Raw genomic sequence first — 23,267 nt, forward strand, 5'->3', positions numbered from 1 at the left:
GAAAATGGAAAAGTGGACTGTGAGTTGTGTGCCTGTGTATATCTGTAGAAATTTGTGTGTGGCCGGAATTCAGCCAACAGGACAAAGGGAAGAGTCAAGCCACCATCTCCCGTTAGAATGCAGCCTTCGAGGGGTTTGCATGCACAGGAATGTGTCCCCCGACCTTAATTTCTCGCCTTGCACTGTGACAAACCCGGGTTTGCAACTGAGCAGAAACTCAACACACACCAGGAGACAGATGCACTTCTGAACACCCGACTGACACCCCCGCATGCTAAATGCTTCAGGCTACACCACAGAGACTTAATTTGCGAACATGTTAGGTAGGAGATAGGGACGTGGGTGGTGCTGTGGGTTAAACCACAGAGCCTAGGACTTGCCGATCAGAAGGTCGGCGGTTTGAATCCCCGCGATGGGGTGAGCTCCTGTTGCTTGGTCCCTGCTCCTGCCAACCTAGCAGTTCGAAAGCAGGTCAAAGTGCAAGTAGATAAATAGGTACCGCTCCAGCGGGAAGGTAAACGGCATTTCCATGCACTGCTCTGGTTCGCCAGAAGCGGCTTAGTCCTGCTGGCTACATGACCCGGAAGCTGTACGCCGGCTCCCTCGGCCAATAAAGAGAGATGAGCGCCGCAACCCCAGAGCCGGTCATGACTGGACCTAATGGTCAGGGGTCTCTTTACCTTTAGGTAGGAGATAAAGGAGGAAATGTAGACACACAACCTGAGATCTCTAATATAATCACTTTTTTCAAATGGTCTGGGGTTTTTTTTTAACTAACAGATTAATCAACTCAATTTTTTTGTTGATTAACGACCCGTCGAAGCCAGGAAGGGAGCAGTCTTTTGTTTCTGGTGTGTTAATGTAAGGAATAGTGAAAGAGAAATATTCTTAAAGAATGGATACCTTTTGTTGATGATTATTAACAGCCAGGACCGTTTTTTAAGCCGAGGGGTGGGAACAACTGTCCAGTTCGTTTACATCGCGGGCTCGGCGCTGCACTTAAGATGCTCCCGGATCGCAGCCCAGGCGCCCTCCCACGCCCTCTAAGCACCCGGCGCCCCTTGCCTGTCCCCGTCGGGGGAACTCCCCGGGACAGGAGTACCAGCAAGATCAGGTGGCTCGCCAGCTGTGCCATCCTCACTCGGCTCCGGGATCGCACTGGGCGCTTCCCTGCTCCTCTGGCAGACTCCGCAGGGAGGCGGCAGGCAGCGAGGTGGCCTTGCGCCCGCCAGGTGCCCAGGCAGCCCCGGAGGGAGAGGACGCGAAGGGGCTTCCCGGAGGCTGAGAGGAGGGGAGCGGGGAAGGGAGCGCGCCCTGACTCTCCTTCCCGGACACTCAGCCTGTGGCGCCCTCCAAAATCTGGCGCCCCTGCGCCACTAATCTCTGTGAGTAAGACGCCCCTATATCATAGCTGTCAACCTTTCCCTTTTCTTGCGAGGAATCCTATTCGGAATAAGGGAATTTCCCTTTTTTTAAAAAAGGGAAAAGTTGACAGCTATGTCCTGTATAGAAGCAACAACAATATTTAATCAAGCAAAGGAACCTATAGTGAGGCTTTTCAGGGTTATTAGAAAGTAACCGATTCCTCAGTTAAGAAAGCCAAGGATCAGTTTCAAATTCCTTAATTGGCAAGGTTCTCAACCTGTGGGTCCCCAGATGTTGTTGGAATACAACTCCCATCATCCCTAGCTAGCTCAGGGATGATGGGAGTTGTAGTCCAACAACATCTGGGGACGCACAGGTTGACCAGGTCTGTGCAAAGCACGATACTGAGCGGGGCCAAATTTCCTGCGTATCACTTAACAAATGTAAGAAGAACTTGCTAGATCAGGCTAATGGCCCATCTTGTCATAGAATCATAGATCTGTAGAGTTGGAAGGGACCTCCAGAGTCATGTAGTTCACACACACACACACACACACACACCGCGATGTGGGAAGATGCACCTGTCCCATCTGGGACTCGAACCTGCAATGTTGGTGTTCTCAGCGCCACTCCAGGATCCTGCCGCCACCCAGAAGGCTCTTCTGGGAAATCCACAAGCAGAATGCCAGCACAATTAGCAACTCTCCCTTCCTGAGGTTTCCAGTAGCTGGGATTCAGAAGCACGGCTGCCTCGACTGTGGAGGCGGAACACACCCATCCTGGCTTTGTTGTTGTTGTTTAGTCATTTAGTCGTGTCCGCCTCTTTGTGACCCCCTGGACCAGAGCACGCCAGGCACTCCTGTCTCCCACTGCCTCCCGCAGCTTGGTCAAACTCATGCTGGTAGCTTCGAGAACACTGTCCCACCATCTCGTCCTCCGTCGTCCCCTTCTCCTTGTGCCCTCCATCTTTCCCAACATCAGGGTCTTTTCCAGGGAGTCTTCTCTTCTCATGAGGCGGCCAAAGTCTTGGAGCCTCAGCATCAGGATCTGTCCTTCCAGTGAGCACTCAGGGCTGATTTCCTTCAGAATGGAGAGGTTGGATCTTCTTGCAGTCCATGGGACTCTCAAGAGTCTCCTCCGGCACCAGAATTCAAAAGCATCAATTCTTTGGCGATCAGCCTTCTTTATAGTCCAGCTCTCACTTCCATACATCACTACTGGGAAAACCATGGCTTTAACTATACGGACCTTTGTTGGCAAGGTGATGTCTCTGCAACCATCAATAGCCTCCATGAACTGGTCCACTCTTCCTTCAAAGTCCTACAAGCTGTTGGATATCACTGTCTCCAGTGGGAGGGAGTTCCATAGGATAACTCTCTGCCCTAAATCTCCCAAGGTTGAGCATTTTTGGACGTCCACTTCCAAGCCACCATCAGGGAGACAAGGGGGCAAGGATGGGGCTGACTGGTGGGTCTTGGGGACTGGGTGAACCCTGAAGCAGCACCCAGGCTGCAGTGCTCCAGGGGAGGTTTTGCTGAACTGCCAGGAGGGTTAATAATAATATAATAAATTTTCATTTATACCCTCGCCCTTCCCGGTTCAGAAAACCAGGCTCAGGGCAGCGAACAACAAATTTAAAACACTTAATTGATGCAACAAAAAACAGCATAAAATATAAAACGTGAATAACAATAAATTCAGAATTCAAAAATCAATTTAAGGGGGAAATCCATCCAATAAACATTAGATGATCACCAGGGCTAGCTGGCTAAATTAGTCCTATTTGGGCCAGCGAGGAGACCAGGGGAGAATTAGCTGTGGGGTCTCAGAGCAGGTAATCTTCATAAAAAGGGGAGGGGGAGGGAAGGAAGGGAAATAAATAAGAACTGGAGGAGAGGTCCCAGCCTCCGATCCACCCAGCGGCACAGAAAAGAAACTCAGACTGAGGTTGCGATCCTGTGCACACTTACTTGGGAGCAAGCCTCACCAAACTAAATGAATTTGCTTCTGGGTAAACGCACATAGGATTGTGCTGTGATGCAAGAAAGGTCAAGCTAGAATAAAATTCACAAGCAAGGGAAGATTCGCTTTGCTTCCCACCCCTGTCAACATTCTGCTGGAGCACAGAGACTTGTTCCCCCACTTTTGGGGCGTGTGTGTGCTTATATCCAACTCCTTGAAAGATTCCATCAACGGCGTCTCCAAAATTTTTTACACATCACTTGGGAAGACAGGCGAACTAATGCCAGTGGACTGGAAGAAACAAAGATCTCCAGTGTTGAAGCAATGATTATTCAACATCAACTTCATTGGACTGGTCATGATGTGAGGATGCCTGATGGTCGTCTTCCAAAGCAACTACAGTGGTACCTCGGGTTAAGTACTTAATTCATTCCAGAGGTCTGTTCTTAACCTGAAACTGTTCTTAACCTGAAGCACCACTTTAGCTAATGGGGCCTCCTGCTGCCACTGCACCACCGCTGCACGATTTCTGAAGCAAAGTTCTTAACCCGAGGTAATATTTCTGGGTAAGCGGAGTCTGTAACCTGAAGCGTATGTAAACTGAAACGTCTGTAACCCGAGGTACCACTGTACTCTATTCCAAACTTAATGGAAAGCGTAATGCTGGTGGTCAACAAAAGCGGTTTAAAGACTGTCTCAAGGCAAATCTTTAAAAATGTAGTATAAACACTGACAACTGGGAAACACTGGCCTGCGAGCGCTCCAGTTGGAGAACAGCCTTGACCAAAGGTGTCCTGGGCTTTGAAGACACTCGAACTCAGGACGCAAGGGAGAATCGTGCTAAGAGGAAGGCAGGCTTGGCAAATCCACACCGTGATCAACTCCCATCCAGAAACCAATGTCCCCACTGTGGAAGGACGTGTGGGTCCAGAATTGGCCTCCACATTCACTTACGGACTCACTGTTAAGACCATGTTCATGGAAGACAATTCTACTCGGCTATTTGCCCAATAGACCACAATTTATCTCGGTGATGGCAGAGAAAGTGATACTATCTTAGAACAGCAAGAGAGGCAGTGTGATGTAATGGTTAGAGTGTCACAGAGTAGTACCTGGGAACCAGGGTTCAAATCTTCCACTCAGCCATGAAACTTGGGCGAGTCACTGCCTCTCATCTTGACCCACCTCTCAGGGATGTTGTGTGAGCATCAAATGGGGAGAAGAACCATTTATGCCACCTTAACCTCCTTGGATAAAAGGGTGCATTGGTGCAACAAATGCAACAAAACTTCAACAAATATTGCAGGTGGCAGGGGCGGGGGCGGATCTCATTCCCTAGCAATGCAACAGACCGAAAAGCGCCCACTGTCCACATTTAGTTTGCAAGCTCTCTGGGGCAGAGACCTGTCCCCTGCTTTGTGGGGGGCGCGCTATGTGGGCTTATTTTCCCGTGCCTATTTATGAAATTAATGCAATGTTAGAACTGCAGCCAGCGGGGCAGCGGGAGAGATCTCATTGCCTGGCGATGCAACAGACCCCGGAATGCCCACTGTCAACAGTTAAGTTTGCAAGTTCTCTGGCGCAGATACTTATTTCCGCCTCGGTTTGGGGTTGCAGCCCGCACTGGGGAAGGAGAAGGGCAAAGACTCTCCTTTCCTCAGCCTTGATAAAAGACCCAAAAGTGCCCACTTACCCGCGCAAGTTCTTCTCCGCAAGGGCTGGGGAAAAAACACCCGGTTCAGAATCTCCAGGAGGAAATTCCAGAGCGAGGAAAAGCAACAAACTGTCTTTGGAAGGAAATTCCCTCCTGCGCTGCTGTGATTCTTGCTCACACTCTTTTCTCTCTTCTCCAGCAGGTGAATCCCATATGCAGCCTGCAGATCAAGCGCACAAGGGCAGCCTCAGGATCTTAGAGCCTGCCTCGTTCAGACCCGCGCGCCCTCCTTCCTCTCCCGAGACGGCAGAACAACGCCATCACCATCATTTAGCTCTCCTGCCGCCGCTCTATTTAAATACAAATGGATCATTCGCCCTTTCATCTCCACCTGAAGCAATGAAAGCAGAGGTTCAATTAAGGCGCAGAAGAGATGGAGGGGGAAATGTTTGCCGGCGCGCATCTGTGCACAACAAGCGCGTTAGAGAGGATTTCTACCTCCCTCCTGGGGAATAGGGGCTGGCAGGCAGGTGGGCTGGGCGCCAGGAATGGGAGAAAGTAAGCTCTCAGAGTGGCTCTCAGCAGCGTTGCGTTTTGGCACCTGGGTGGGCTGCATTTCCTGCACCCCACGCCTGTGCTGAGCATTTGCCAGTGCAAGATTTATGTACAGTGGTACCTCGGGTTGTGACGTGGGTGGCGCTGTGGGTTAAACCACAGAGCCTAGGACTTGCCAATCAGAAGGTCGGCGGTTCGAATCCCCACGACAGGGTGAGCTCCCGTTGCTCAGTCCCTGCTCCTGCCAACCTAGCAGTTCGAAAGCACGTCAAAGTGCAAGTAGATCAATAGGTACCGCTCTGGTGGGAAGGCAAACGGTGTTTCTGTGCGCTGCTCTGGTTCGCCAGAAGCGGCTTAGTCCTGCTGGCCACATGACCCGGAAGCTGTACGCCGGTTCCCTCGGCCAGTAAAGCGAGATGAGCACCGCAACCCCAGAGTCGACCACGACTGGACCTAATGGTCAGGGGTCCCTTTACCTTTACCTCGGGTTACAGACGCTTCAAGGTTATAGATGCTTCAGGTTACAGACTCCGCTAACCCATAAATATTACCTCGGGTTAAGAACTTTGCTTCAGAAATCGCACAGTGGCAGCGGGAGGCCCCATTACCTAAAGTGGTGCTTCAAGTTAAGAACAGTTTCAGGTTAAGAACGGACCTCCAGAACGAATTAAGTACTTAACCCAAGGTACCACTGTATAAGCTAAACAAGCTACAGCTTAGTGCCACACTCTCTTGCCCCCCCAATTAAATGGGGAAAAAATCTGGATGTACATTTCCAAAATTTAAGATAAACGACTTCTTACTTGTATTTCAGTTCAACAATTACTTTGATAAAATGCATATTTTGTGATGTGCAGATGGCTTGAGAATTCCTATGCCCTACAAATAACCCAGAGATGCATTTTAAATAAAAGTGCACATTCTACTCATGTAAAAACACCAGGCAGGCCCCACAAATAACCCAGAGATGCATTTTAAATAAAATGACACATTCTACTCATGTAAAAGCACACTGATTCCCAGACCGTCCGCAAGTCGGATTGAGAAGGTGATTGGGCTGGATTCGGCCCCCGGTCCTTAGTTTGCCTATCCATGATCTTTATGTACGCTTTCCTTAACTGATGGATTTTTGGAAGTGTCATTTGGCTGGAGAATGGCAGTGCAAAATTCGGAGAAACACCAAATTCGGAGGAAGACTGCGTTTCAATCTCCACCTTGTTCCGGAAAGTTTGGGAAAGCTTGCATTTAAATGCAGACTGGCTCGAATTTGTCCCCCACCCCCTACGTCCGCAGGTGTCCTTTCTGTCTGCACTTGCAAATGGATTCTGGGTGCTTTTGGCTATTTTGTGTGTGTGCGTGGTGGATCAGGAAAGCGGCTGCAATGGAGATCATGTTCCATGCTCTGCCAAGCACAATGTTCTGGCTTCTGTCGAATTATCAAAATGCTCTCCAAGTTTGCAGCGTCATTTAATACGGAGCGGGGGGAACCTCCACCCTCTTTGACCAGCACTTTGATACACGACTGCAAGCTCTCTCTTTCCCCAACGGAGCAATTCGTGGAATCATGTTTCCCATCCGGCCAGCCCTTTTGCACAAATCTGAGCAGGAAACACTCAGAATGAGAAAGGGAATTTTGGCAGGACGGTCGTTTTTTAAACGCTGCCTTCTTACCCAGCCATGGCACGCTGACCTTGAACCACCTTGCCAGGCCCTGCTGAACCACGGTTCAGAAGGGGAGTGAAGTTCAGTTTTTAAAGAGCCTTTTTTGGGGGGGGGGAGGAGACACATGTGAGCGATTTGTGACGAATTCAAATTTCGCTTATGTTGGAGAGCGGTGTTTGTGCGCGGACACGGAGCACTTTGGGTTTTCTGTAACTTACCATATTTTCCTGTGTATAAGACGCCCCCGTGTATAAGACGCCCCCTCTTTTTGGGGACTCCAAATTGAGAAAATGGGGGGATATTGTCCAGACTTCTTTAGCTTTTTGGGGGGGCAGGCAGTTGCCGAAAATCGCTCACCCGCAGGACTGCAATAGCCAATCGCGCGTGCAACACAAAGCCACAAATCCAATGCACAATCTCCAATAGCAAGCGCCAATTGCCCACCATGGCCCCACCCCTATGGGCAGTTCAACCCGCCCCTATGGGGGGGGGTCTGCACCAGGTTCTGGAGAGGATTGCTCTGCCACTGGCTGGACTAGATGGGGCCTCTGGCCTGATCCAGCAGGCTTTTTATTGTGCACGTGCTTTTATAAATTTTATTGAATTTATTGAACACTGTCCAACCATCTCGTCCTCTGTCGTCCCCTTCTCCTTGTGCCCTCCATCTTTCCCAACATCAGGGTCTTTTCCAGGGAGTCTTCTCTTCTCATGAGGTGGCCAAAGTCTTGGAGCCTCAGCTTCAGGATCCGTCCTTCCAGTGAGCACTCAGGGCTGATTTCCTTCAGAATGGATCTGTTTGATCTTCTTGCAGTCCACGGGACTCTCCAGAGTCTCCTCCAGCACCAGAATTCAAAAAATATTCTTCCGTTTGGCTTTTTGTTCGTTATTTAGTTTGTTCTGGTTCTTAAGCAGAAAGTCCTCTGGGATTCGCTTGTAAAGGATGCCTGATGCTGTTGTCATGGCATTTTTGTGGGCACAAGGCCTCTGCCTTCTGGCTCAGCCTCCCTCTCTCTTCCTTATGCCCCTTCTCCCGGGTAGCACAGGAGTGCAGGAACTGGTACCCAGAGAGGCAGCTTCGCCTACGGCAACAGAATCGCCCAGGACTTGTGTTCCAGGAAGCTACTGGGAGCTTTTGCTTGAGGATGGAAGTTTATAAATTGACACGTGGCAGGAAAAGAGCAGATACAGAAATGTCCCCCCGCCCTTCTCAGAACACCAGAACTCGTGACATCCAACGAAAATGAACGTTTGGAAGATTCAGGACAGAGAAAATAAAGTCCTTCTTCATGCAACACACAGTTAAACTGTGGAATGCCCTGTGGGTTGTAATCCACTGGGAGCAGTCAAATACAACATTCCTTGTTTTCCTAGAGTGGACATGCAAGGGGATGTTTGGTCCAGCTTCCTGTTCCTCCTGGCTGGAGCATCCTTCCTTGCATGGGAATAGTGGGTGGGTGTGAACTTACCTGTCTGAGATGGCCTGGGATTTGGACTCGGATGCTGAAGCTGAGGAATCCCAGCCTGCACAGGAGTCCCATGCCTCCAAAACCAGCTGAGCCGGGGCTGGGACTTGAGCCTGAAGGGTCCTCACCTGTGCTGGATCCTCAGGTGCAGGCACCAGCTGAGTCTGCTCTGGCCCCTGAGGTGATGGAGGACCCATTGCCTGCAGGTGCTCCACTCTCAGCCCCGTCAGGGGAGGCTGAGGTTGCCTCTGGGTCTGGTAACCCTCCAGCCTCTCCTGAGCTGCAGAGGCTCAGGGCAGAGAGGCGGAGGGAACTAAGTTCCCGCAGGAGGAGGGCTCACCTCCAGGCCAGGAGAGGCGAGTCACCAGAGGATCAGGGCAGATAAAAGCCAGCCAGACCCAGTCCCAAGTTGCGGGAGCAACATTGTTGGTTGCCAATTCCTGCCTGAACCCTGTCCTGCTTTCCTGCCTGAGCTCCTGACCTGCCCTGGCTCCCTGCTTGCAAGCCTATTCCTGACTTCACCTGACTCCCTGCCCTGCACCCAGCTTCAGCTACTACGACTGCCTCCACGTTGCACCTTTGACCACGGACCGGACTTGGACCTCGCCTCTCAGGTAACCCATGGGACCAGCACACTGTCCAGGTAAAAGGACGAGTCACGCAGCACTCTCTCTCTTTTACTTCCTTCTTCATTTGACCAGCTTCTAGCTAGGACTGTCCTGCTAGCTCCCAGCTAGCAGAAGCATTGGGATTATCCCCCCATATGGAGTAGATCCACATGTACATATTGGTAACTAAGTCTGCCTCCAGGAATGCAACTGTGAACTGATGTGAGTAAACTTCTTTTATAGACTTTGAATAAGAGGGATTAGAGGGAATTTTGGGATGCGGGTGGCACTGTGGTCTAAACCACAGAGCCTAGGACTTGCCGATCAGAAGGTCAGCGGTTCGAATCCCCGCGACGGGGTGAGCGCCTGTTGCTCGGTCCCAGCTCCTGCCAACCTAGCAGTTCAAAAGTACGTCAAAGTGCAAGTAAATAAATAGGTACCACTCCAGTGGGAAGGTAAACGGCATTTCCGTGCATTGCTCTGGTTTGCCAGAAGCGGCTTAGTTATGCTGGCCACATGACCCAGAAGCTGTCTGTGGACAAACACTGGCTCCCTTGGCCTATAGAGCGAGAGGAGCGCGCAACCCCAGAGTTGTCCGTGACTGGACTAACAGTCAGGGGTCCCTTTACCTTTTAAAGGGAACTTACCAGGAACTTACAATTCAATCTGAGACAGACTTAACTGTACAATAATGAGAGGCTTACACGAGCCTGCAACCAGCTATCTGCTGTGCATGCAAGAAAGGGGAATATAACTCCGGTACATGAAGGAACTTGCTAGCGCAAGTTAGAAAGGATATTAATAAACAATATATCCTCTCTTGTCACCCTGAACATTCACACATTCCCTGCCACAGGAGGCAGGGATTGCAACCATCTTGGATGCCTTTGAAAGAGGATCCACAGAGTGCGGCTGCCATCATGCCTCAAAGTTCACCTGCAGACACCCAAACCACATCCCAGCACACTCCCCCCTTCTCTACTCTCACATTCTCTCTCACACACATTAAAAGCTTCCCTAAACAGGGCTGCCTTCAGATGTCTTCTAAATGTCAGGTAGTTGTTTATTTCCTTGACATCTGACGGGAGGGTGTTCCACAGGGTGGGCGCCACCACTGAGAAGGCCCTCTGCCTGGTTCTCCATAACCTCACTTCTCGTAGTGAGGGAACTGCCAGAAGGCCCTCGGCACTGGACCTCAGTGTCGGGCAGAACGACGGGGGAGGAGACGCTCCTTCAGGTATACTGGGCCGAGGCCGTTTAGGGCTTTCAAGGTCAACACCAACCCTTTGAATTGTGCTCTGAAATGTCCTGGGAGCCAATGTAGGTCTTTCAAGACCGGTGTTACGTGGTCCCGGCAGCTGCTCCCAGTCACCAGTCTAGCTGCCGCATTCTGGATTAGTTGCAGTTTCCGGGTCACCTGCAAAGGTAGCCCAACGTAATGTTCTTCTGTAGGAGATGGGTCATCGTGGAAGAGAAATCTCCCCCTTGGTTCCCTATGCACCTTCCCTGGGGAAAAGGCATCTGCCCCAGGAGTGTTGTGAGGGGGAACTGGGCAAGTGCACAAAGGATAAAGGTACCAGTGGCTTTGACATATAAAATGTTACCTGGCTCAGGACCTCATTCCTCAAGGACTGCCTCGCCTCATACAAAGTGACCCACACCCTGTGATTATCGCCTGAGACCACCTTCATGTGCCTCCCCCATGAGAGGTCCAGATGGTGGCAACACAAGAACAGGGCCTTCTCTGTGGTGGCTCCCCATTTATGGAATGCTCTCCCTAGGGAGGTTCACATGGCACCTTGTTGCAGAAAAAAACCCAAACCCCAATCATTCAGTTTGTACAAACACGACACACACACACACTCACACACAACATACGTGACGTTTCTGTTATAAATTCATGGTAAATCAACCGTACATCGGATTTACACCGGTCCACTTTTATTTTGCTCCATGAAGGAAGGACTATCAAAGGGGGATGGTTTGATACAGGACGGCCATAATCCCTTAACCGTACCAACACGTACTCAGGAGCCCTGCCCAGGTGGCATGGCAACCTTGATGGTCCCAGACAGAAGACCATCAAGGACACAAGGGACTTGCATATGGGAGTGGATTCAACAGGGACTGGAACAAAGGACAGTGATCAGATCTTCCCTCTGGGGGCAGGAAACTGCCAACTCCCCTTTGTCCTCTGGAAATGACTCATGGGGAGGGGGAAAGGAGGAACCGGCCAGGTGACAAGACACTCAGGTTACTTCCACAACCCCTCCTTTTTGTGATGTGTCAATTATGTAGTTGTGATGTAGTTCTAGGGGTGTAGTTTGGGGGATTAGCAGCTAATAAAAGTTTGGGTTCTCTTTTGTTCTGGGCTTCCATCTTGTTCCACCTGGTGGCAGGTGGGAGTCTTGTCGCGACAGTCTTCAATAAAGACCAGGCCTACTGGCTGCTGTTTTGCTCTGGTATTCCTGGCTGGTGTCCTTGTTTTTTTGTCCAAGGGAGCCCTCGGATTTCCCTGTTAACACCTTCATTACATGTCTTTCTTTTTTAACCAGACCTTTGTTTTTTAAATATCTCTGACCGTTTTGCACGGGTCCTAATGTAGCTTTGAGGGTGTTTACTTGCTGGTTTTAATATATGCATGAGTTTGTTCTTTTGCTTAAAATACTCCAACTCTTTTTCAAGTTGCCGTAGCAAGAAAAAAGGAATGATAAATCTAATAAGTGATGGTGGTGGTGATGATTTCATTTCAGTGCCCAAGATAAAATCACTGCAAGGGCAAGCAAAAGACTTGCCCAAATGGAAAATAAAAACGGAAAATAACCTGAGGAATTTTTCAAAAACACAAAGAAAAAGACCAGCTCCAGCTTTGTGGATAAAAAGTTTCCCGTTTATTTGCTCTGGTGACGCCACTCCTTTTCAAAAGAAACAGCTCCACGTCATATTATAAATTGATTTTATGTACACCCCACGAGGGGGAAAACAATGGGGAGAAAGACATCAATATATAAAAGGAGGAGGCCTGTGTTATCAATATTTATTTACAAGGGTGGTGAGATTTTAAAAAACCAGTACCCATTCTGATGAGGTCGAAAGGAACATCCCTCTTGCTGTTAAATTAAACACACACACAACTGTGTCACTATAAATAGACATTTTTGTAAAACACGCGCACACACAAAATCTGTTAACCAACGGAGATTCCCTAGAAAAGGCAGCGTGGCCCTTGAATAAAAAAGTGCATACGTTCATTTTCTCGCAAGGTTTAAACTGAAGCAGCACAGAAACTTCTGGGTGGAAGGCAGCAAAAAAAAAGCGAAGTGGTTTCACATCTGAAACGTTCGAAGAGCAAAAAACTGATTCTGGAGTCCTGGTCGCTCAGCCAATCGCCCGGTTGCTCCTCCGATCCACCGGATCACAAGACCGTTGCATGCCTCTGGCAGAAAATCCATACTAGACCCCCACCCCCTTCATACTCAGACATCCACCCACCCGGGTTCAAATGGGGGCACAAGGCAGCCCCAACCCCATTTGTTAAAGTAAGGCTTGTGCAGGAGATCTTCCCACTAGACCAGTGGTTCCCAAAGTGGGTGATGGGATTACTGGTGTGTGTGTGTGTGTGTGTGTGTGTGTGTGGCTCTAGTAAAGGTAAAGGGACCCCTGACCATTAGGTCCAGTCATGACCAACTCTGGGGTTGCGGTGCTCATCTCGCTTTCTTGGCCGAGGGAGCCGGCGTACAGCTTCCGAGTCATGTGGCCAGCATGACTAAGCCACTTCTGGCGAACCAGAGCAGCGCACGGAAATGCCATTTACCTTCCCGCCGGAGTGGTACTATTGATCTACTTGCACTTTGACGTGCTTTCGAACCGCTAGGTCGGCAGGAGCAGAGACCGAGCGGCGGGAGCTCACCCCGTTGTGGGGATTCGAACCGCCAACCTTCCGATCGGCAAGTCCTAGGCTCTGTGGTTTAACCCACAGCGCCACCCGTGTCCTTGCGTGTGGCTCTAATAAGGTATAAATGACTCTCTGGCATCACTGGCTTAGCTTCATCAACTGTGTCAAATTAATTAAGTGAAAGCATTCAAACTGGATTCTGAATAGTGCCATTGATTGCTACTGTTTTGAATTTTATTGCACTATCTTCCTTAGTGCGCCGTGCAAACTGCTACTCTGAATAATGCTTTTTGCAGGGTCAGGGAGTAAAGGAACCCAGCGGGGCGGTGGATGGAAAAAGTTTGGGAACCACTGGGCTAGATTGTGCCCCATGAATCAGTTCCGGATCACACTCATTTTGGGACCCCCATAATCCACAGGGTGCGGCTGCCATTATGCCTCACATGAACTCCACCCCATTCTCCACCAAATTCTCTCTCAAAAATGTACCTGGCTTGAAACCCTTCCTGACTCCCCTTGCCAGGACACCCTCCGTGCTCCCTCCTTCTCATTGGTCAGATAAAGGCCCCTTTCCTTCCCAGTCCCCAATTCTCCCTTCCCCAAGGTAATGGGGTCATGAGCCGTTGTATATTTCCCTTGGCGATTTCTAGTTACTGTATTTTTCTCTCTATAAGACGCACTTTTCCCCTCCTAAAAAGTAAGGGGAAATGTGTGTGCGTCTTATGGAGCGAATGCAGGCTGCGCAGCTATCGCTGAAGCCAAAAGAGCAAGAGGGATCGGTGTGCAGCAATTTCTCATGCTCTCCTGGCTTCAGGGATAGCCACACAAAGCCTCTTGAGCGCAGTGGGAGCGCTCCTCCCTCTTCGCTCAAGAGGCTTTGCGTTGCTTTCTTGTTTTCTTCCTCTAAAAACCAGGTGCGTCTTATGGTCGGCTGCGTCTTATAGAGCGAAAAATACGGTAGCTCATCCTTCTCCAACCTGGGCTCCTCCAGATGTCTCCGGACATTGCTTCTTCGCCCAATGAACTATGGAACTTGCTGCTGCAGGAGGTGGTGATGATTCACCAAGTTGGATGGCTCTAAAGGAAGACCGGGCAAAAGCATGGAGGGCACAGAGAATGCTCTTGATGGCTACTAGCCACCATGGCTACTCTCTGCCTCCAATGCTTCTGAAGGACTGTTCCCGGAAACCGCAGGAGGGCTGTTGTGCTTGAATCCTGCTTGTGGGTTTCCCCTGTGAGAACAGGATGCTGGACTAGAAGAGCCATGGGCCTGATCCAGCGGCCAGGCTCTTTCTTGAGTTCCTAAAGGAGCCCAGTAGTGATGTATGGAAGTGAGAGCTGGACCATAAAGAAGGCTGATTGCCGAAGAATGGATGCTTTTGAATTCTGGTGCTGGAGGAGACTCTTGAGAGTCCCATGGACTGCGAGAAGATCAGACCTATCCATTCTTAAGGAAATCAGCCCTGAGTGCTCACTGGAAGGACAGATCCTGAAGCTGAGGCTCCAAGACTTTGGCCACCTCAGGAGAAGAGAAGACTCCCTGGAAAAGACCCTGATGCTGGGAAAGATGGAGGGCACAAGGAGAAGGGGACGACAGAGGAGGAGATGGTTGGACAGTGTTCTCCAAGCTACCAGCATGAGTTTGACCAAACTGCGGGAGGCAGCGGAAGACAGGAGTGCCTGGCGTGCTCTGGTCCAGGGGGTCACGAAGAGGCGGACACAACTAAACAACAACATTGGAGTCCCCAGGTCCAGAGGCAGTCTATCCTGATCTCTGGGTTCCTACGAGTGTTTGGCCACTGTGAGGACTGGATGATGGACTGGACGGGGCACTGGCCTGATCCCCCAGTGGTCTTCTGGTGTTCTTACATGGGGGGCATCTGAAGGGCATCAGGAAGTTTGGTCTACTTCCACCAGAACTAGCTGGACTGGGGTCTGAGTCGATGGAGGCCCTAGGCTGCTTCTGGCATGAAGATACTTTTAGTCCTTGAAATTCCCCTGTTAGCGACTTCCACAATTGTGGGAGAAGAACACTGACACGCCATTCAGTTCCTAAGAGGAAATCTCCTGGATGACAGGGCCAGATGGCACAGGAGATCGCAGCAAAGGAGAATAGAAAGGACCATGGAAATTTAAGAAATTGGGCGTTACGCTGGCAAGAGGAGCCACCGGCGCTCGTTCTAAAGAGAAACCCGTTTGAAAGTTTCTCAAAAACCAGGGGGACTTCTTGGAAGGGAGAGTCAAGGAGCTGGGACCCCATCTTTGAAAGATTCTGGGAGGTTCTGTAAAACCACAACAGAAGCTCAGCTAGGCTGTGAGCCAGAAGAAATGAGGACATCTCAGAGGAGGCCAGCGTGGCTAACAAGCAGAGTCAAGGATGTTCTAAAAAGGCGCCAGGTCTTGGCCAAAGGAGAACAAAACTGAGCAGAAGCTCTGTCTGGCACAGGGGATGTAAGTTGATGATACAGTTTGGATGGGGGAAATAATTTGCGGAGCACCTTGCTAAAACTGTTAAGAAACATTTTTTGGAAATACACCAAAAGCAGGAAATTATCCAGGGAAATGGAAGGACCGTTAGATGACAACAGAGTGGAAGGTGTGCTAAAATAAAAAAAGGGAGAGAGAGAGATTGCAGAGATGAATTCATTGCCGGGGGTTGGAATAGATGACCCCTGGAGGTCCCTTCGAACTCTACTGTTTTGTTATTCTATGAATGAATGACCTGCCTTTCTTTTCACAATCAGTGGAAGATGTTGGGCAGATACCCACACCTATTCTTTATCTTCCAGGGGGTGGGGTATGTCTGAAGAAATAACCAGACAGAGAAGATCAGAGGTGATATTCTAGGGCAAATGGAGAAAGGAAAAATTCACAAGTCTGCACAGAATGGCAGTTCTTTGACCGAAAAGCGAACCTGTTGATCTCAACGGACAGATTTGGCTGCTGAAATCAAGTCAGTAAAAGCCAACTTTGCTGGAGGATGGGAAAACAGGCAAGGTAATACCATTTTTTAATTTGTTAAAAAAAGGGTATTGGTGGGAGTAGGAGAGGGAGACAGATAATGATAAATCCATTAGCTTAACATTTGCCCTTAGAAAACTGGTGGAAAACCTTATTAAAGAGAGCATTGTTAAGGATATAGAAGGAAGGAAGGAAAGATCAGCATGGTTTCCGCAAAGGAAACTCATTCTTTCACCATTTTTTGGGGAGTTCTTTGGCAGGGCCAACAAGTCTGTGGGGATGGAATGGACTGTTGTGGTAGGAACGCACCGTATATTTGGGCTTCCCCAAAGCCCTGGGTAAACAAAAGTTCAGGGTCATGATCCCAACTATATGTTAGGAAGACCATTCTGACAGTAAGAGCTATTCTCCTTCGTCGGAGGTTTTTAAACAGGGGTTGGGTGGCCATCTGTCAGGGATTCCTCCATTATTGCAAAGAAAGAAAGGCAAATCCTGTTTTATCAGGAGTCGGACTGCAAACGAAACTGGCGATGCTATACACTGCCAGTTTACGGAAGTCCATGGCCAGGCACATTCGGAACGCTGTTCCGCTTGCCTCAGAAAATAAAAATAAATAAACCAGAGCTGGCAAATGGTCAGGAGGAGCAAACCGAGATATCAATTATGCAAGGTTGCAGAGGAAGATTGTTGTCTCAGGACAACAGAACGGCAGATTACAGTTCCCAGGGAGAATCGTGGCCCCGGGAGGGAAATACGAGGGTCTCCTGTCAACGCTGGGCACCCATTGCAGACTAGGGCTCCCAGAATTCTGTGCGGGAGGGGGAAGCCATGACAGTTTAAAGGGGGAAGCATAGCGCTTTAAATGTACAAGGCAAATGCAGCTGTACAGTGGTTTAACACATAATACGTCTTTATGGGGAGCTCCGGACCTCTTCTAAAACAAAAACCTACCAGAACCTGTCCTCAATCTGGTGGGGGAAAGGCAGGGTAGTGGGGGCGAGAAACATGAGAAAATGCCCCCCCTCAAATACATACACCTGAAACAGTGACCCCAAGTGTTTCGGCACCCAACTCACCATTCCTGCTGCTACCAATGAACTGAAATTGACTCCAACCCAGGCGAATTATTCATTCCCAACAGAGTGAGGTTCAAAGAGGTGAAGGAGGAGAAATCACCTTTCCCTGTGGCATTTTGGGGGGGAGGGAGCTGCTTTGCCGATCTTTCGGACTGCACACCCACAATTCGTCTCCCTTAAACTCTCCCGCCATCCGCCCCTTCTCACCCCCTCCCTGGCGCAGAGGTAGGGCTTGGTCCTAGCCCCGGGCAGGACCCGGAAAGTTCACGTCTTGGGCACCCCCTCTAAGGCACTGCCATTGACCTTCCTGACGCTCGGCTGGTCCGGGGTGGGCAGCAGCGGGTGGGTCAGGCTGACCTGGGCGTTGCTGAAAGAGGCGATCCTACCGCTGCCACCAATCTGGATATTCACCGTCGTCGAGTAACTGGCCCTCTGCTGGCTCTTCTCAGAGAGCTGCGCCGGGTCTGTGCTTACAAGGGAGTCCGATTCGGGGCAGCCCTCCCCCTCAAGCGGCCTCCTCTGGGAGCTCGGCCGGGACTCCCTGCCCACGTACTTCAGACACAGGCCCGGCACATTGGGCCACTTGATGCTGCCAATTTCGTGGGATCCGGGGGAGCCTCTGAGCGGCGGAGCGGGCGAGTGGTGGGGAGCCCCCATGGCACACCTTAGTGGCGCCTGGTCCCCGTTTACGGCCGGGCTCTCGGCCAGCCCGCCACTGGGGAGGCTGTTTCCCCGCGGCCTCAAAGGAGGCAGCGCGGCCGGCCCCGTGGCACAGTCTGGCACCAATGGCACCGGGGAGGCGATGTGGGCGGGCGGCTGCCCGGGAGGGTGGGCACACAAGGGGGCAAAGCCGCAGGCCCGGGGCCCGCTTGGAGGCGGGGAGCAGACTCTGGGCTTTACGGGGCAGGGCGACTGCACCCTGGAGTTTGGCTCGGAAGCGGAGGAGAAGGGGGCGCCGTTCTCGAAGGCCTGGGCTGCTGCGGACAAGGCTCGTCGGCGGGGAGGAGAGAGGGGCCCGAAACAGCGGGCCGGAGACGCGTCTCTCGGAAATAAGGCCTCTGGCTTCCCCAGGTTGGCGTGGGCCTTGGGTGCCCCCTTGGGGAGCAGAGCCAAAGGGTTTGCCAGGGGTCTCGGGAGTGTCGGTCCAGAGGCGGGAGGCAGGAACGGCACCTGCATCTCCTCATAAGGAGGGCCGCCGTTTTTCCGCGCCAGGCTCTGGCTGATGCAGGAGGCCGCAATGTACCTGGAAATGGCTGCCGCACTAGAGGAGAGGCACCTGCGGACCGGAGAGGCGGGGAGGAGCTTCGAGAGCGGGGCCGGCACGCGCTGCTGTTGCACGGAGACCGGAAGCTCTGTTGCCGCCTGGAAATCGGGCCGGGTCAGGGAAGGGGATTCTTGGACGGGGCAATTCTCCGTGCTGCGGGGCATCGGCAGCGGGACCTCTGAGGAAGCCAGCGGGAGGAGCACCGTGGCCTTTGGGGTAGAATCCAGGGCCACAGTCCAATGGACGCCGGGCAGCGTTTTGAAGGATTCGTTGCTCGATGCTGCCAGCTCTGTACGTACTTTATTGTTCTCCTGGAAAGGTGCCGAGCCTTTTCCTGTTGAACTGCCGTCTGCCGACAGCTGCAGCCCAGAGTTTGTATAGGAGGGGGGTCCTTCCTGGTTCTGGGGGGAGGCCTGCCCTGCTGGGGGAGCAGCTGGAGAACTGGGCAAACTGGGCTTCGGTTCCTCTACAGAGCCTGGGAAGACAGAAGAGTTTCTGGTTTCCAGGTCAATGAGTCTCTGGGAGTCGTGGGAACGGCTGGGCACCCCTTTTCCAACGGCACCCGCCGGCTGCACCCCAGGCCCAGAAGATGACCGCGTTGCCTCTTCCATCTCCCCAGCCGGCTCTGACGCAGATGTGGTTTCCTCTGCGTTCGTGGCTCCAAGCGTGGTTCTCTCGGTTACGAATCTGGGGTGCAGAGGAGGCTCCCTCAATTTGCGTGCCTCTTTGGCAAGGGGATCCACAGCAGGGCCGGGCGATGGGGAGTGTCTGGGGCTTCCTGGTTCACCTCCGCTTTGCTTGCCTTCTGGGAGTGCCGAGGCATCAGACCCAACGCACGGAGGTTGGGGTGCGGGGCACAGAAGTCCCTGCCGTAGTGGACCCAGGAGTTCTGGGGAAAGGAGCGGGCAGGGCTTCTCAGCACGCAGCTCCAGGGCCGTCCCCCGGGTGGCGGCAGTGATAAATGTGTTCTCCTGGACTCGGATCACGTGGTGCAGGGGCTCGTGGATGAGGACGTGGCCGTAGATTCGGGGCTCGCCTGCAGAAGGAGAGGGAGGGAGAGTCAGGAGGCAGAGTGAAAAGACCGACTCCTCATTCAGGGGGAGAGGAAATCAACTAGGGTCGAAAGCTTGCATTGGCTTAATCCAGGGGGCAGCAAACTTTTTCAGCAGGGGGCCGGTCCACTGTCCCTTAGACCTTGTGGGGGACCGGACTATATTTTTTTTTGGGGGGGGGGAAATGAACAAATTCCTGTGCCCCACAAATAACCCAGAGATGCATTTTAAATAAAAGCACACATTCTACTCATGTAAAAACACGCTGATTCCTGGACCATCCAAGGGCCAGATTGAGAAGGCGATTGGGCCAGATCTGGCCCCCGGGCCTTAATTTGCCTACCCATGGCTTGATCCATAGATCAATCAACCCAAGAGAGGGTTGATTAATCTTTTTTGGGGGGTAGGTTTCTGATTGGAGATGGTGAGGGCTAAGGTCACCCTGGCCTGTTCGCTGAGGCAACTGTGGTCATCTTTTGGAAATGGTCTTTCCTCCTAAAACATGCATACCCTCCAACATTTCTCTGATGGAAATAGGGACATCAATATTATTATTATTATTATTATTATTATTATTATTATTAATACCTTGCCCATCTCACTGGGTTGCGCTAGGCACTCTGGGTGGCTTCCAACATATATAAAAACATAATATAAATGTTTTTTAAAAACCCCTATACAGGGCTGCCTTCAGCTGTCTTCTAAAGGTTGTATAATTACTTATCTCCTTGGCTTGCGGGCTGTACAACTCCATACCCTCCAACATTTCTCCAGTGAAAATAGGGACGTCTTAAGGAAAAGCAGGACATTCCGGGATCAAATCAGAAACCGGGATGGCTTTTGCAAATCCGGGACTGTCCCTGGAAAATACCTGGAGGGGTCTGCCTGTTTTGGGTCCCGCATCCCTTCAAATTTTAGAGGCGTCCGAAACCCCTGCTTAGTTGCTGCTGCTCTTTTATGCTATTTCCTAAGGCACCAGCCATCGCACTCTCTGGAAGCTTCGCTGAGCTTCCTTTCGCCCTGAGATGCAACAGGAAATGTTTGTGATTTAAGAAAAAATTCGTCGTCCCCCCACTGGTTGCCGACTGCAAAATCTTGGAAGATGGACACAAAAGTCCAAGGGAAATAAGAGACTCCAGCTGGCCTTGTTTTGCAGACATTTCTTGCACTGTAGGAGTGGAGAGGTCAGAAAAGGGGGGGGGAGGAAGCCAAGCTCCCCATTGGTCAGCAGCATCAACCACCCGCCTCCCAGTTTCACAACACAAGTCAGAATGGCCTCCTGCAAAAATCAGGGAGAATAGATCGGGGAGGGGGGCTTTAGGGCAGTATAATAGCAGGGGGGGAACCAAGGGCACTGTTTGCTTTTCAGATGGAAACCAACACACAACACAACACACACACACATCCCAAACTTCCCCTTGGATCCCAATTTCTGGGTCAGCTGATTCTGGCACGGCTTGCCGCCTGATCGTGGGGCATGTCGACCCAGCGTGTGGCAGCCCACGAGAAGACAAATTCCACGCTAGGGATCATCAGGAAAGAGAAAGGATTTAGGGGCGGGAAAAGGGGAAAGCTGTAACTTCAAGGAAAGGGCTGCCTGGAGCAAATCTTCCCGTTGCTCCCTCTCACCCCACATGCACATATCCAAGCCATCTCCGTTTAGCCCCCTGGATCTTAATTACGGCTCTGCTTTAATTAGAACACGAAGTGCTTAATTGCATTATGTAACCAGCTGCGGTGCTTTCAAGGCAAGTCCAGGATCCGGGCGCCTCTTGAGCGCTGCATCTCGCAGCCAGGGGAAGGAGATCTCTTTAAGATGCTGCCCAGCACCAAAGACAAATTTGGGGGGCTTGGGACGAGGGGAGGTGCAGTTCAGACAGCTCCACGCAACACTGTCCCTGCACTGCAGGGGGTTGGACTAGATGACCCTCAGGGCCCTTTGCCAATGATCTGAACCTTGCCATGGCTGAGATGAGAGGCAGGTGCGCCAACGGCAAACGTCTGGACAACCTGAATGCCGCTCTGGGGAGCATCGGGCTTGGAGAGATGGCCTGCTATGTACTGAGTTGAATAGGATCCAGAATGCAGCAGTCTGATTGGTCCTAGAACAGGAGGATTCAGAATGCAGCAGTCTGATTGGTCCCAGAACAATAGGATCCAGAATGCAGCAGTATGATTGGTCCTAGAACAATAGGGTCCAGAATGCAGCAGTCTGATTGGTCCTAGAACAATAGGATTCAGAATGCAGCAGTCTGATTGGTCCCAGAACAATAGGATCCAGAATGCAGCAGTATGATTGGTCCTAGAACAATAGGGTCCAGAATGCAGCGGTCTGATTGGTCCCAGAACAATAGGATCCAGAATGCAGCAGTCTGATTGGTCCCAGAACAATAGGATTCAGAATGCAGCAGTCTGATTGGTCCTAGAACAACAGGATTCAGAATGCAGCAGTCTGATTGGTCCTAGAACAACAGGATTCAGAATGCAGCAGTCTGATTGGTCCTAGAACAACAGGATTCAGAATGCAGCAGGGGCTCAATTAGTGCCAGCGCCTTCTGTCAAGAGCTTGGAGGGCAGCTAACGGATTGAGATTGAATCCTGACAAGACAGAAGGCCTGTTTTGGGGGGACAGGAGGCGGGCGGGTGTGGAGGACTCCCTGGTCCTGAATGGGGCAACTGTGCCCCTGAAGGACCAGGTGCGCAGCCTGGGAGTCATTTTAGACTCACAGCTGTCCATGGAGGCGCAGGTGAAATCTGTGTCCAGGGCAGCTGTTTACCAGCTCCATCTGGTACGCAGGCTGAGACCCTCCCTGCCCACAGACTGTCTCGCCAGTGTGGTGAATGCTCTGGTTATCTCCCGCTTGGACTACTGCAATGCGCTCTACGTGGGGCTACCTTTGAAGGTGACCCGGAAACTACAACTAATCCAGAATGCGGCAGCTAGACTGGTGACTGGGAGCGGCTGCCGAGACCCCATAACACCAGTCCTGAAAGACCTACATTGGCTCCCAGGACGTATCTGAGCACAATTCAAAGTGTTGCCGCTGACCTTGAAAGCCCTAAAAGGCCTCGGTCCTGTATACCTGAAGGAGCGTCTCCACCTCCATCGTCCAGCCCGGACACTGAGGTCCAGCACCGAGTGCCTTCTGGTGGTTCCCTCCCTGCGAGAAGCCAAGTTACAGGGAACCAGGCAGAGGGCCTTCTTGGTAGTGGCACCCACCCTGTGAAACGCCCTCCCACCAGATGTCAAAGAAATAAACAACTACCAGACTTTTAGAAGATATCTGAAGGCAGGCCTGTTTAGGGGAGCTTTTAATGATTAATAGGTTATTGTATTTCAATATTTTGTTGGAAGCCGCCCAGAGTGGCTGGGGAAACCCAGCCAGATGGGTGGGGTATAAATAAATTATTATTATTATTATTATTATTATTATTATTATTATTATTATTGACACTCGGGGTCCCTTCCAACTCCACAATTCTATTATTATATTATTAACCTATCCTGGGGTCCCAGCACACTGGGTTCAAGACCTGTGCTCCACACAATAGTTTGAGCTCTGAGCTGTTTTTCCTTCCCATTATTATTTTTTTTTAATGTGGCAATAAGCCTTCATCACGCTCGGAAGGATGAGAGGGAATAACAAAATATGAACGATGCTTAAGGCACAGAGAATAAAAACCAAGAGCCCCTTATCCCCATCTCATCTTCCCTGTGGAAAATGACAAGAGGGGGACGGGGGACGGGGA

At 51.1% G+C, this 23,267-nt stretch overlaps 2 protein-coding genes across 2 annotated transcripts in view; both read right to left on the reverse strand.

Moving 5' to 3' along the window:
- LOC128418187 (neuroglobin-like) overlaps positions 1–5,455 on the reverse strand; it is a 40,341-nt gene extending 34,886 nt beyond the window's left edge. The window contains exon 1 of the mRNA XM_053397628.1: positions 5,021–5,455. The gene's annotated coding sequence lies outside the window, so the exon portion shown is untranslated. The remainder of the gene's footprint in view (positions 1–5,020) is intronic.
- Positions 5,456–16,790: 11,335 nt separating this feature from the next.
- The window catches only part of PLEKHG2 (pleckstrin homology and RhoGEF domain containing G2), a 77,113-nt gene continuing 70,636 nt past the window's right edge, over positions 16,791–23,267 (reverse strand). Inside the window, exon 18 of the mRNA XM_053397647.1 lies at positions 16,791–19,501. Within this exon, the coding sequence (XP_053253622.1) occupies positions 17,466–19,501 (2,036 nt within the window). The 3' untranslated portion in view covers positions 16,791–17,465. The remainder of the gene's footprint in view (positions 19,502–23,267) is intronic.

This window comes from Podarcis raffonei, chromosome 8 (assembly GCF_027172205.1).
Source record: "Podarcis raffonei isolate rPodRaf1 chromosome 8, rPodRaf1.pri, whole genome shotgun sequence".
Classification (NCBI taxonomy): domain Eukaryota; kingdom Metazoa; phylum Chordata; class Lepidosauria; order Squamata; family Lacertidae; genus Podarcis; species Podarcis raffonei.